This window comes from Bubalus bubalis, chromosome 1 (assembly GCF_019923935.1).
Source record: "Bubalus bubalis isolate 160015118507 breed Murrah chromosome 1, NDDB_SH_1, whole genome shotgun sequence".
Taxonomy (NCBI): Eukaryota; Metazoa; Chordata; class Mammalia; order Artiodactyla; family Bovidae; genus Bubalus; species Bubalus bubalis.
In genome coordinates, this window is record NC_059157.1 from 187791646 (window position 1) to 187806734 (window position 15089).

Sequence of the window (15089 nt, forward strand, 5' to 3'; positions counted from 1 at the left end):
CCCAACTCCAGGAGCTTGCTCAAACTCATGTCCATCATGTCAGTGATGCCATCCAACCATCTCATCCTCTGTCACCCTCTTCTCCTCCTGCCCTCAATCTATCCCAGCATCAGGGTCTTTTCCAATGAGTCGGTTCTTCACATCAGGTGGCCAAAGTATTGGAGTTTCAGCTTCAGCATCAGTCCTTCCAACGAGTATTCAGGACTGATTTCCTTTAGGATTGACTGGTTGGATCTCCTTGCAGTTCAAGGGACTCTCAAGAGTCTTCTCCAACACCACAGTTCAAAAGCATCAATTCTTCAGTGCTCAGCTTTCTTTATGGTCCAACTCTCACATCCATATATGGCAACTGGAAAAACCATAGCTTTGACTAGACAGGACTTTGTTGGTAAAGTAATATCTCTGCTTTTTAATATACTGTCTAGGTTGGTCATAGCTTTTCTTCCAAGGAGCAAGCGTCTTTTAATTTCTTGGCTGCAATCACCATCTGCAGTGACTTTGGAGCCCAGAAAAATAGTCTGTCACTGTTTCCATTGTTTCCCCATCTATTTGCCATGAAGTGATGGGACCAGATGCCATGATCTTAGTTTTCTGAATGTTGAGTTTTAAGCCAACTTTTTCACTCTCCTCTTTCACTTTCATCAAGAGGCTCTTTAGTTCTTCTTCACTTTCTGTCTTCAGGGTGGTGTCATCCGCATATCTGAGGTTGTTGATATTTCTCCTGGCAATCTTGATTCCAGCTTGTGCTTCATCCAGCCTGGCATTTTGAGTGATCTACTGTGCATATAGGGCTTCCCTTGTGGCTCAGCTGGTAAAGAATCTGCCTGCAATGCTGGAGACCTGGGTTCGATCCCTGGGTTGGGAAGATTCCCTGGAGAAGGGAAAGGCTACCCACTCCAGTATTCTGGCCTGGAGAATTTCATGAACTATACAGTCCATAGGGTCGCAAAGAGTCAGAACTGTGCAACTTTCACTTTCGCTCACTCTGCATAGAAGTTAAATAAGCAGGGTGACACTATGCAGCCTTGACTCACTCCTTTCCCTGTTTGGAACCAGTCTGTTGTTCCATGTCCGGTTCTAACTGTTGCTTCTGGACCTGCATACAGATTTCTCAGGAGACAGGTCAGGTGGTCTGGTAATCCCATCTCTTGAAGAATTTTCCACAGTTTGTTGTGATCCACACAGTCAAAGGCTTTGGCGTAGTCAATAAAGCAAAAGTAGATGTTTTTCTGGAACTCCCTTGCTTTTTCGATGATCCAGCGGATGTTGGTAATTTGATCTCTGGTTCCTCTGCCTTTTCTAAATCCAGCTTGAAATCTGGGAGTTCACGGTTCACACACACACACAGTTGCTTTATAATTAGTGTCTAAAGGAGTTTACAGAGACCTATTTAAAGAAAGGAAACCTGGATATAAAATCAACACACAGAAATCATTTGCATTCCTATACACTAATAATGAGAAAACAGAAAGAGAAATTAAGGAAACAATTCCATTCACCATTGCAACAGAAGGAATAAAATACTTAGGAATATATCTACCTAAAGAAACTAAAGACCTATATATAGAAAACTATAAAACACTGGTGAAAGAAATCAAAGAGGACACTAACAGATGGAGAAATATACCATGTTCATGGATTGGAAGAATCAATATAGTGAAAATGAGTATACTACCCAAAGCAATCTATAGATTCAATGCAATCCCTATCAAGCTACCAACAGTATTCTTCACAGAGCTAGAACAAATAATTTCACAATTTGTATGGAAATACAAAAAACCTCGAATAGCCAAAGCGATCTTGAGAAAGAAGAATGGAACTGGAGGAATCAACCTACCTGACTTCAGGCTCTACTACAAAGCCACAGTTATCAAGACAGTATGGTACTGGCACAAAGATAGAAATATAGATCAATGGAACAAAATAGAAAGCCCAGAGATAAATCCACGCACATATGGACACCTTATCTTTGACAAAGGAGGCAAGAATATACAATGGATTAAAGACAATCTCTTTAACAAGTGGTGCTGGGAAAACTGGTCAACCACTTGTAAAAGAATGAAACTAGAACACTTTCTAACACCATACACAAAAATAAACTCAAAATGGATTAAAAATCTAAACGTAAGACCAGAAACTATAAAACTCCTAGAGGAGAACATAGGCAAAACACTCTCTGACATACATCACAGCAGGATCCTCTATGACCCACCTCCCAGAATATTGGAAATAAAAGCAAAAATAAACAAATGGGACCTAATTAACCTTAAAAGCTTCTGCACATCAAAGGAAACTATTAGCAAGGTGAAAAGACAGCCCTCAGAATGGGAGAAGATAATAGCAAATGAAGCAACTGACAAACAACTAATCTCGAGAATATACAAGCAACTCCTACAGCTCAACTCCAGAAAAATAAATGACCCAATCAAAAAGTGGACCAAAGAACTAAATAGACATTTCTCCAAAGAAGACATACAGATGGCTAACAAACACATGAAAAGATGCTCAACATCACTCATTATCAGAGAAATGCAAATCAAAACCACTATGAGGTACCATTTCACACCAGTCAGAATGGCTGCGATCCAAAAGTCTACAAGTAATAAAAGCTGGAGAGGGTGTGGAGAAAAGGGAACCCTCTTACACTGTTGGTGGGAATGCAAACTAGTACAGCCACTATGGAGAACAGTGTGGAGATTCCTTAAAAAACTGGAAATAGAACTGCCTTATGATCCAGCAATCCCACTGCTGGGCATACACACTGAGGAAACCAGAAGGGAAAGAGACACGTGTACCCCAATGTTCATCGCAGCACTGTTTATAATAGCCAGGACATGGAAACAACCTAGATGTCCATCAGCAGATGAATGGATAAGAAAGCTGTGGTACATATACACAATGGAGTATTACTCAGCCATTAAAAAGAACACATTTGAATCAGTTCTAATGAGGTGGATGAAACTGGAGCCTATTATACAGAGTGAAGTAAGCCAGAAAGAAAAACACCAATACAGTATACTAACGCATATATATAGAATTTAGAAAGATGGTAACAATAACCCTGTGTACGAGACAGCAAAAGAGACACTGATGTATAGAACAGTCTTATGGACTCTGAGAGAGAGGGAGAGGGTGGGAAGATTAGGGAGAATGGCATTGAAACATGTAAAATATCATGTATGAAACGAGTTGCCAGTCCAGGTTCGATGCACGATACTGGATGCTTGGGGCTGGTGCACTGGGACGACCCAGAGGGATGGAATGGGGAGGGAGGAGGGAGGAGGGTTCAGGATGGGGAACACATGTATACCTGTAGCGGATTCATTTTGATATTTGGCAAAACTAATACAATTATGTAAAGTTTAAAAATAAAATAAAATTTAAAAAAAAAAAAAAAGAAAGGAAACCTGTCTCAGCGCTGGCAGACCAACTCCCCCTGCCCTAACTCCAGAACAGTGCTGCTCAATCAGACCCCCTTCCCAAATTTGGGGCATAGCTCCCCCAGAGATGGTCTTGCCCCACCCGCTGGTCTGGACCCCTGGGAGACCCGCCCAGGCTCCCTGCAGCCCCCTAGGAGGACTCTACCTACACCCATCCTGGTCACTGAAAACCTCACTTGGGTGGGGTCTGGAAGATGCAGGGGTGTGACGGGCATTAGGTTAGGGTCTGACGCTGTAGAAATTCTTCACCAGGAAGTCCCGCTGTGTGGGCAGCGAGTCTTAACTGGATCCGGGGGGCAGTGGTGGTGGGGGTAGTGGGGACCACCTTCTCTGCAGCCCCTTCTGTCTGCATGGCCTCGGTCCCCCCAGGGGCCATGAACAGTCCCTCCAGCCTCATCTCAGCCTGAGTCCCTGCAGCTGGCACAGAACCCTGGGACCTGCTTCCTTGTCCATCCCGGGAGGTGCCCGGCCTCATCCTCCCCACCCTGTCCCCCCACCCACAGGGTCCCTGCCTCTCCCTCACTTCTGGTTTTCTCCAGTGCTTCCAACTCACACAGCAGCTCCCCCCATTCCTGGCCAAATGCTATTTAAATTCTGAATTTTGTCCTCTGGCTAACTGTCATTTAATTTTCTCATCCTCTTGGCTTAAAGCCAAAGAGTATTCTTTCCAAATAAAAATGGTAAAGACCTTTTTTTCCCTCTCCCAAGATTCTTATGTAAATGAAACGCAGCCTGCTGTTAGGAGGGAATATTCATAAGCCAGTTCTGTTATCGATTATTAACATCAGCTTCTAGATCTAGATCCCTTTTGGCTACAAAAGCCCCACGTATTCATTGTAGAATATTTGAAAACTACAGAGCAGTATAAAAAAGAAAAGAGAAGAACCCGTTAGCTCACCAGAGAGGAGAAACTGCTGCGAACATGTCAGGACCTCTCCTGCTGATGTTGTCAGCAAGATGGAGAGGGACAGGATCATCTTCTTTAACATAATTTTTTCTTTTGATCATTGTCACTCAGCATGACAGAAGCAGCAGTGTTCAAAATCATGATTTTAATGCCTATATAATGTTCCATCGTGGAGACTTACTTAAGATGCAATTGTTTTGTTGTTTTGAGACGTTTAGCTTAATTCCATTTCTCAGCAGTAATGAGCACAAAAGGAACACCTCCACTAGCTCTTTGCTTGCGAAGGGCCCGTGCAGGGCAGTGGTTTGGACCCAAGCCTGGGTAGTTACTAGAACACTGTGTATCACTTCATAAATGTTTTTATTTTTTTGGCCGCACAGCATAGCATGTGGGATCTTAGTTCCCTGATCAGGGATCGAACCCATGCCCCCAGCATTGGAAGTGTGGAGTCTTAACTACCAGACCACCAGGAATGTCCCCATGAATGCTCTTATTATTATTAAAGTTTGCTGTTAGTTTTAGTTTTAGATTAAAATTAAAATTTAGATTAAAGTCTGTTTCTGGAAACAGGATTCTGGGTCAGAGGGCACACATGTGGCCACAGTTCTTCCCAGCAGGGCCACCTGGGTACATGTTCCTCAAAGGGTGTCCCTCTCTCCACCCCCAGCCAGAGCTGGTGTCTTTATTCGGATAAGCCCTTGGGGAAACGTGAAGATTAGCGTGTAGTTGTAAGCGATACCACGGAAGGATCTGTGTGCCCTTTGCCCCGTTCCCCCCAGTGTGACGTCCTGCAAAGTTACAGTCTGGGGTCATGGCCAGGATATTACAGTGGGACAGTCCCCCGCTTTATTCAGACTTCCTCATTTTCTTGTGCTCATTTGAGGGCGTATATGGAGTTGTACAATTTAATCACATGCGTAGGGTCTGGTATCCTCCACCACAGTCATGGCAGAAGACAGTCCAGCCCTTTCATGACCACACCCACCTCCTTCCTCCACCCCCACCCCTACCCGGCCCAATGCTGTCTGTCCTCTCTATCTTTGTCATAGCAGAAATGTCATATGACTGGAGCCATGCAGTATGTAAGCTTTGGGGGTTAACTTATTCACATAGCGTACATCCCTTGGGATCCATCTTAGCTGTCTAGATCAATAATTCATCCTCAGTGCGGATGGACCAGAGTTTGTTTAACATTCACCCGTTGAAGGGCATCTGGGTTGCTTCCAGGTTTGGGCTCTCCGTCCCTTTGTCATTCTTGCCAGTGTGATGATTTTCCTTCCATTTCTTGGAGGCCAGTTTGGCTATTTTTAGAAGTCAGTACCCTCGTTTGGCTGGGTGGAGATTTCTGATGTCAGTGGGATATGCATAATTCATCATCATCAAGATACAGGAGTAAATACAGCTGTGGTGAAGTGTTAGATTTAAGATGCTGGGGGCTGAGATCCATAGTCCACGTGGATGGAGCAAGGAGGGGACCAGAGCCTCCAGGTCCGATCAACAGAGGAGGAAGCAGAGCTGGGAACCACCTGGAGCAGCAGAGCTCACCATGTGCCCTCGGAAAGGACAACCTGTCTTTCTCCCCTCCCCGCTTCAGGACCTCACATCCTGGTGTCTGCAGACCTCCCCACCCCAATCACTCTCTTCTTCAGCTGTAGCCATTTAAAATCACGTGGGGGGGGTGGGGAAACTGCACTAGAATTATAATTAGGAAGATTTTGCTCAAGATTCGTTACTCCAAGTTCAAAGATGCTCTGTGAAATTTGTTGCTAAGGCCGTTGATAAAAAATTTCACATTCAGTGTGAGCCTCACAGCAAGACAATGAACGTAATTGCATGTTTTACAACCAACCCAAAAGCACAACTTACCTGACACAGATTAATGTTTAATGACTTTGAAAGGGAAGTAATGTCATCCTGGTTTATGAGCCCTGTGAGATGTCTCTCTCAAGAAAAAAACTGTAGCTGGCCTCCCAGAGAGAATTCCCAGGGACGCACTACTCTCTCGGGAGGTCTCCGACCAGCCCTCGTCCTGCCTGGTGCCTGGTCCCTGCCCAGCATCCACACATTGAACTCCTCTTTTGTGATCGCGGTGGGTTTTGGCTTCCCCAGACTGCAAAACTCAGCCCAAACCTAAATTGCCACTTGGTTATCTCATTTGTCCAGGACTGGGAGCGTTTCACAGCGTGGAGCCACAAATGTCGAGTGGGAAACCCACAGCTTCCAGTGGTCACTGACTTTAAGCCAACCCAAACTAGAGTTTGACAAACCCAGCAAGAAATGTTCTCAGCAGCTGCAAGGAAGTGCCTCAGACAGAATTAGGAAACAGAGCTCAGGACACCAAGATATGGAAGGGCGATCATTGCAGCCCCTGAGGGTGCTCAGAGGTTGTCTTGGCTGTCTCTCAGCTTTCTAGGTTGCTCTGCTCTCTTAACCACTGCCCCTCCCATGTGGGCTCCCAGTTACTCAGAAGGGAAATAGTTTACTCGGCAGCCACATTTGGGCTGAGTAGATGCTGAAATGGCCAGAGTAAATGGGGCAGGGGCCATGACAAGTCATTTTCACCTGTGGAGACCAAATGGAAGGATGCTACACCCGATCTTTCTTGTGTTTGAACGCCCCAGCCACAGCCTCCAGGCTCGTTCTGTGCCTGGACTGCTGGGAGCCAACCCTGGACTCCTCCATCCGCCACCTTGAAGAGGGAGAAGCAAAAAGACAGAGGAGAGCAGGTAATGGACATTAATACCAGCATTTGGGGAAACTTTCTTTTAAGAAGTTCACCTATGTGAATTTTACATGTGGATTTCAAGTTGTGTGTGTCAGGCATAACCCTCAAGTGCATACTGCAAAAATCAGAGCTGACGCTGGCGAAGATGGAACACAGCATCTTTTTGTAGCAGCCGTGACTCTCATGGGGCTGGCCAGCCATGTACCACGGTCACGGATGCACAGACAGGGGCAGGGAGTGAAGTCAGAGACCCAGGGGACAGAGTCTGAGCTGCATAAAACCCTGTGTGTCACCGTCCAGGAGGTTTCCCCACAGCAGAGTCCACTGCTGAAGGGATGGGCTGGTTACCAGAGATATCTCACTGCACCAGCCACTCCAAACTGGGAACCAGACTGCTGCTGCTGCTGCTTGGTCGCTCAGTCACGTCTGACTCTTTGTGACCCCGTGGACTGTAGCCCACCAGGCTCTTCTGTTCATGGGATTCCCCAGGCAAGAATACAGGAGTGGGTTGCCATTCCCTTCTCTGGGAGATCTTCCTGATCCAGGGATCGAACCCACATCTCCTACGTCTCCTGCATTGACAGGCAGATCCTTTACCACTGAGCCACCAGGGAAGCCCGAAAAATAGTACACTTTGGGCTTAATTCTGCACCCTTCAGATTAACACACACACACACACACACACACACACACACACACACAAACACGGCAGATGAGCCAGATCACAGCCTGAATGGAGAGGCAGACTCAGGGGAGCCCTGGAAGGGTCCATGAGCCAAGTTGGGGAAGTGAACGCAGGGCCCTCTCAGGAGGTGAAAGACACTCCCTGTTGGAACAGGTCCAGCACGCATGGGTGGGGCTGCCCCCATCTGTGGGTGAACCTCAGGGCCTGTGCAGCTCCCTCTGAAGCCTAGAGTCCCACCCCTCCCCACTGCTGGGTGACCTGTGTCCTGGTTCCCGCCCACCCCATCATAATCGGTTTCCACTCTGGATCATCTCAGCCACTCTGTATTCACGCGGGTCCCCTCTCCTGTACAGTGTCCCAGTGCTGAAACATGTAGCCATGTCTCTCGGCAAGAAGTCCTGGTTGGAACCTCTCCCGAGGAACATGAAACCCCTCCCTTATGGCTTGTTTGCAGGAAGACCACAGAGTGCCCACCGGGAGCCCCGCTGGGCAATGATCAAATCTCCATCCTCCTAACCTCGAAACCAGAAACTCGATTATCTAAGCTGCCTGGGGGCTTGGACAGCATCCATCCACCTGCTTTTTGACACATGGACAGCAGTGTGTGGCTGGAACACGGGAACTCGGGGGCCACTTTCTGCATCCTCCCTCCATAAACCTCTGAAGGGGGTCTACCAGGGGAGAGAGATGAAAACGCAATAGGGTACCGTCCCTGGAGGAGACCTCCAGACTCAGAATGAACAAGAAGTCACCCCCAAGCCTTTAGAAACTGCAGTCCCGTCTCTTTAGCCCTGAGCCCACCTGGACGCTGGTTGGCAGCGCTCTGACCATCGGTCACACAGTCGCCAGCCCTGGTTTCTAAGTGTGTTGGTGGAGGTGCCGTCGGTACCAAGAAACAGAACCGTGCTGGTGCCAACTCGAGATGCTGGGCTCTCCTGCCCATCCCCCTGCCCCCTGTGATCTGGCCTCCCTCCCCTCTCTTCTCCAGGGCCATTCCCGCAGTGATCTCACGGGTGGCAGGTGTGGTCGGCCTGGGTCCCGTGATCCTGGGACTCACCCCAATTGCCACCAGCTCCGAATTGCTTAGAAAAGTCGGAAAGATCCCCTGGAGGAAGCAATGGCAACCCACTCCAGTATTCTTGCCTGGAGAATCCCATGGGAAGAGGAGCCTGGCAGGCTACAGTCTATGGGGTTGCAAAGAGTCGGATACAACTGAACGACTAAACACACACACACACACACACACACACAAAGAGCCTGTGTTTGGGTCACGTGTGCATTGACCAGAGGGAGACCTGGGCTGTGGTCCTGGCTCCCTGACCACTTGCCAGCTGGGCCCAAGGGAGCCTTGTCCACCTCTGTGTGCTGCTTCCCATGGGGGCCCTTTGGAACGGGGCTTGGCAGGTGGTTGGCGCTCCCTGAGTGTCCAACTCTGCAGGCAACCAGTAGGTTCCAGCACCAGAGTTCCCTGTGACCTTCACAGGTCCCGGCTGAATACACAGAACGATCAGCGTTCTGCAGACAAGAGGCCTCTAGGTTCCCATTTGTTTCTCTTGTCTTGTGTTCATATTGCGGAGCTGCCAGTCAAACCCCATGGAAGGGTTGGGGTGATCCGTCGTGCTTACTGATGAATGGCAGCCGGTTCTGCCTCTAGTCGGATGGCAATATAAAATCTTTATTCCTCTGTTAATCTTGCTGTCTCCACATCTCACTTATAAGTTTCATTTCACCAACACTTTTTTTTTTAACGGCTGTTTATTTCTGGATTGAGGATAAAGGATTTGCAGAGTGATTCAGCGTGGGAACAGAGAGCCTTGTGCCCCCCTGACCAGGCTGCCTGGGGGATCTTCCCACGCCAACCACGCATTTGTGGGGCATGGGCTGCTTTCCCACGCCAGGAATAATCCTTCTAGGCTGGAAGCTTCTTCTGGCACCTGGCAAAGAGCTGGACTGTCCGGGCGTGTCCCACGTTAGATTCACGTGCTGCTGATGTTAGGGTTCATGTGATGTTCCAGCCCTAGCTTCTCACCTGTGTTGTCCGCACTAAAGGCTTCTCAACTATTAATAATAAGGTGAAAGCTTGATCAAACACACATGTAAAGTGGCCACACATCAAAGAATTTTACCCTAACAAAGTCTTAGCCGAAGAAGGAAACTGGTAAGATGTCACAACGGGTTCAAAAGAGAAATCAAAGAACCGGGCATTTCTGTACAGTAGAGGCCTGCTGAAGTGGATTTACCGGTGGACACAGCATGGTTTTCCATTGCAATGGAAGACACCCAATGCAGTCTTTTCTGCTTATTCCTGATTTCCTTCTAGCCCCCTACCCCCCAGCCTGGTGTCAAAAATAATCTCTAAGCCTGTTCTGGACACAGGAGAAGGCTGGCCTCCCTCCCTGGGTTGAGCTGAATCAGTCACAAGGGGCAACGAGAATGGCATTGTGCCCCATGGGCGCTCCTGAACTTGCTTTGCTGGAAGGCTTCATAATTGGACTTTTTACAGCTTCTATTATTTGCTATCCCGAGGCTAGGAAACCATCACAAAAGACTCGCCTCTAGATTTCATCAGGGGTGCTTATAAAGTTGGGCAGACTCACTTCTTGTCGAGGTTCCCCGGATATTCCAGGCTCTGGGTCTGTCTTCCCTGGGGAGGGCCTGCTCAGCCGTGACTTCCTGGAGCCATGCTCCACTCCTGACCAGTATCTGGTCATGACCTGCAAGCCGCCTCACCCCTTTCTGGAATCTTTGGACAAATCAAAGGTTCACAGACAAAGCTGCCCTACCCTCCGCCCCCACCCACCCCTGCCCTTTACTGGGGTCTGGAGAAAACCCACAAAGTCAGTCTGCACCAAATGGACATAAACTTCAGAAAGGTTCAAACGGGAAAGTCAGAAATGGCCCCTCTTCAGTGGTGGGATGGCCAGACTCCATACCTCACCCCACACGGGCGCAGCCCTAGAAGCCAAAGTGAGAATGAAAGCCTGTGCCGGGGGCCCTGGAGGTGTGCTGTCCTGAGAACACGATGGATGAAGGCAAGACCCTGCTGGCAGTGGAGCTGGGAGGCCCTGTGGAGAAGCTGCGCCAAGTCCTGATGGCTGGGAGGAAGAGAGGGGAGGAGAGCCCCTGGGAAGCGGGGCCCCGGAACCAAAGAGGGCAGGGAGGGGTGCCCGTGGACTAGAGTGAAGGCGGGCTGAGAGCTTGGCCAGGACACAGGCTCCAGGGACACACTCCAGAACCTCAGGAGCCCAGCGGGGAGGTGGACCTTCCTTCCACCGTGGACGCACAGGGCAGCAAAGGCTTCTGCACAGAAAGGCGGCACCACCAGGCCTGAATTATAGAAATTGAGGCTGGGTGCTGGGGCAGGAGCCTGCAGGGCCAATACAGCGGTGCTGCAGGGGTCCTGGTGGACCTGCATTGAGCCAGGACGGTGGCCGCGGGCGGACAATGCCCATCAATGGCCCCGTCGCTGGGGAGTGCAGACACCGCCTGGGGTGGGGGGTGGAGTGGGCAGCCTGGACGGGGGTGCTGGCTTTGTCTCAGCGTTGCCAGGCCAGTGGCACACAGGAGCTGTGGTAGTCAGGGAACGGCCACGTTTGTGGGGAAAATATCTGCTTGCTCTATTTCACTCTTTCCAATTAAAAAAAGATGCAGACTGATCTGGCTGAAAAAAAATGGTGCTCTGGGCACTGAAAAATCCCCACTCTGTTCAACGTGGCTCTGCCCATGTTCAGAGGAGTGGCTCTGCCCACTCCTGCTGGTGAGCAGAGGGGCCTTACAGCCATTCCAGGGAGAACACTGAAGGAAAACAGCTATTGTGATGAAAACAGGAGCCTTGGCGGGGACTGTCCGTGCACCGTCCAGCCTTGGAGAACAACTGCAGGCTGTACTTGAAGCCCCCTCTCCCAGGGAGCGATTCTGGAGCCCACACTCACAGTCGAGACCCCTCGGACAAAAGGTGCAGGTGTGAACGTGTTTCTCTCCTGTCCAGCCAGGACTGGACACCCAGGCCGGGTGCAGAATTAATTGCATTGCGTGAAATTTGTTCCCTGTGTGGACCCACGGTTCCAACCACATCCTTTCTCATTGTGATTCCCTGTCTGATTTAGTCCTGCAGCCCCAGTCCCCAAATCCTAAAAGGCAATCTTTTCTTTTTAAGCTGATGACCTTGAAATTGTCTTTTAACATAATGGCCCCAGAGCTCGTTGAGCTTCCCGCACCCGCCCCGCAAGATGGGGCATCATTAAGCCGAGGTTGTGGGTGGTACATCAACATCCCCAGCGGGACGCAGGGCAGCATGTCACCTGCCAGTGTGTTTACCTGGGTGATAGCATTATTTCTCACAACTCTGCAATGAACAAGAGAGTCATGTTTTCCTCAACTTGTATAAGTCAACTCAATGAGATGTGCATGTAGCATTCCAGAGCCCACGGTGATTTTGGTTTTTTCTTTGTAAGATTAACCTGCAGGTCGGGAGCAGAGAGAACCCCCTGGAATCTGACATCACCATGGAAACCAGCTGCCCCACTCCTGCCCGCCCCTCACAGCCATGTGCTTCTGTTTTTGCAGGTGGTCTTTAGCAAGTATTGCAACTCCAGTGATATTATGGACCTGTTCTGCATCGCTACCGGCCTGCCTCGGTGAGTGACTCAGAGTCACCCCACCAGAGGGTTGCCTTTAAATTCACCCGGAGGGGCAGGTACCTGGGAGACCGAGTGGCTGAGTGTAGGGGATGGGAGGCCCGGAAGGGTTGATGGACTCACCTTGCACCTTGCACATGGGACTTTTCAAATCAATGGATGAGTCCCTGGAGGTTTCAGCCACCGCTGCCAGCTGCCCACCAACAACCATAGCTGTGTTAGTGGAGTGAACAATTGGGCAGGATTAGGCAGAAACTGCTGTTTTAAAAGTTTCTTTTTTTTCTTTCTTTCATTTATTCCTTTGTTTGGGGAGAAAGGATAAAGAAGGGTGGTAATGTTTAGGCTGTGATCCCCCAGCCCCAGATGACCCAGGGATCCAGATCAAAGTTTAAGAAAAAACTGATATCAGAAATAAGTTGAAAAGACCAGAAACCTACCCTCAAGAACCACAGTCGGCAGTTTGTTCTAGCAAGTGAATTTTCTGTCCTAACTTCGTGACTATAGAGAGTAATCAGGAATAACTTTGACCTGCAGTTAACTTTAAAGTTACGACCCAGGTCAAGGAGGGTGAGAAGGAAGGACAGTCAGGACCTTTCAGAGTCAGGCAATAGGTTACACGCCTGAAATTACAGCAAGTGGCAGCTTGGAGCAGCAAGAAATGGCCCACCGTTTGGGACATCTTTTGATAAGCAGTGTGCTAAGAAATAAATATATATTCCTTTTTAGAACAACCCTGCGATTCAGGTGTCACTGCCATGGCACAGATTTTAAAAATACACAACTGAAAACCAGAGTTAAGTCATGATTAAGGCAATACCTTGGGTGAGAGGCCCCCCAGAGATGGAGGTTAGAGGAAGATTCAACTTATCCTCTTAAAACTGTTTAGTAGGAGAGCTTTTTGCCTGTTTAGATGGACTCCCCCAGGAAATGAAAGGGAAAAGCAAACCCTGAATTCATTACCAGCTGATATAAATGTTCATTTCTACTTTACCACAGTTTTATTGAGCCTCCCAACTCAACAAATTAGACTCTCTCCAATTCCCATTTCAAATGACTTACACATCTGTTGAGCACTTAAAACTGCACCCGCAACCCTTAATTCTGTTACCAAGCTGAGGGCCAGAGTCTTGGGGCTGACCACTCAGAGCCCCTTGGGCAGGTCCGCCTGGTGCTCAGGTTCCTACCTCAAGGGAGGCCCAGATTCAAGTGTGCACCCAGGAGACAACATGAGGGTGAAGACAACGGCTTCTCCTGTCTTCCAGGAACACCACCATCTCCCTCCTGACCACGGATGATGCCATGGTCTCCATTGACCCCACCATGCCCGCCAATTCAGAACGGTAAGTGGCTGGCAGGTTTCCTCAGCTCTTTCTTGCCATGTCTGACAGCTCTCTGCAGGCACGCTGGGGTCTCCAGGGTTGTTTTCTTAATGTGCGGATGCAGGGAAATCCGCGTTTAAACCAAAGATGGGAGAGTCTGGGTAGGAGGCTTCCGGTTACTGTCCAGAACTTGTCACTTTCCAGGAAAGTGGCAGCTCTAAGCGTGGCCAGGGACCTTGCCGAGGGTCCACAGGAGCCCTCTGAGCGGGTAGTTACAGATGGGAAAGCCGAGGACTAAGTGACAGCAGCAGAGCCGGCCCCTGTCCATCAGAGCAGGAGATTCCCTGACCAGAGCACCTGGTGACACTGGGCATTGACCCCTTGAGCAAGCACTGCCTACCAGCTACTCTGCCCAGTGATGGGAGGAAGCCTGGGCGCTGGAGGAACGGAACCAGGAGAGGCCGGAGAGGTAGAGGCTTGGGCAGTAAACACATTTGTGAACATCAGTAGAACAGCCTGACCACTTGTGGCCAGAGGGAAGATGAGGACTAAGCAGAGCCTCCCACTCGTGCCCGGCCCTCTGCCCAGCAGCCGGAGTCCCTGGCGGTCCCCACTTTATATTTTCAGTGGGGCCAGGCAGAATCCAAACTGTGTTCCATGCGAGGCTGGGAGCGGGAGTGAGATTGGGCATGGGGTACCCCTGGGGACCCCTGCCTGTTGCTCCTGCCGCTCACTGCATCCCCCTCTGAGCAACACGGGTCAACCCAGCCATCCGGGTGGACTGATACAGCTGTTCCAGCCTGCAGGAGGGGGTGTGTCCAGGCAGACCCTCTCACGTCCCAGCCACCGGAGGGCCCCTGGCTGCCTGATGGCAGTGTGGAAATATTTAGGCTCCTGGGATGCGGTCCCTGGGACCTCCAATGTAAGTGCCTTAAAGTTTCCCCCGACCCAAGGCGCGTGCAGAACTGAGCAAACGTCAGTTATCACTCGGACCTGGGTGCAGGGCGCCCAGTCACCGGCAAGGACTGCCAGTGAGAACTGCCAGGCTTTGTTGCAGAAAGCCGAGGAAGTAACAAACCCCAGGAGGTACGAAGTCCTGGAATGTTCGAACAACCTCCACTGTCCTTTGAGCTCAGTGGTGGGCGGCCAGTACTGTCCTGCCCTGAGCGCTGGGTGCTTCTGCCAGGCCTCCCCTCCCCCTCCTTTTGTGTCCATCAGTCTACTGAATTTTTAATTTCATCATCAGGAGTTTCTGCTCCCACGTGCTCTGGTGCTGATTACGCTCTGATTATCGGCTCCGGGCTCCCCGGAAGGAAGAATGCTAATTGAATCCCCAAAGGCTCCAAGAACATTGTTGTAAATTGCAGCACCAGCTC

The 15089-nt window shown here is 49.6% G+C and overlaps 1 protein-coding gene across 3 annotated transcripts in view; it reads left to right on the top strand.

Moving 5' to 3' along the window:
* Positions 1–15089, top strand: part of PDE9A (phosphodiesterase 9A) — a 107593-nt gene that overhangs the window by 19824 nt on the left and 72680 nt on the right. For all 3 annotated transcript variants that reach the window (XM_025292280.3, XM_025292278.3, XM_044947427.2), the window contains exons 2-3: positions 12324–12394; positions 13657–13734. In XM_025292280.3, coding sequence (XP_025148065.3) covers positions 12324–12394; positions 13657–13734 — 149 coding nt within the window. The remainder of the gene's footprint in view (positions 1–12323; positions 12395–13656; positions 13735–15089) is intronic.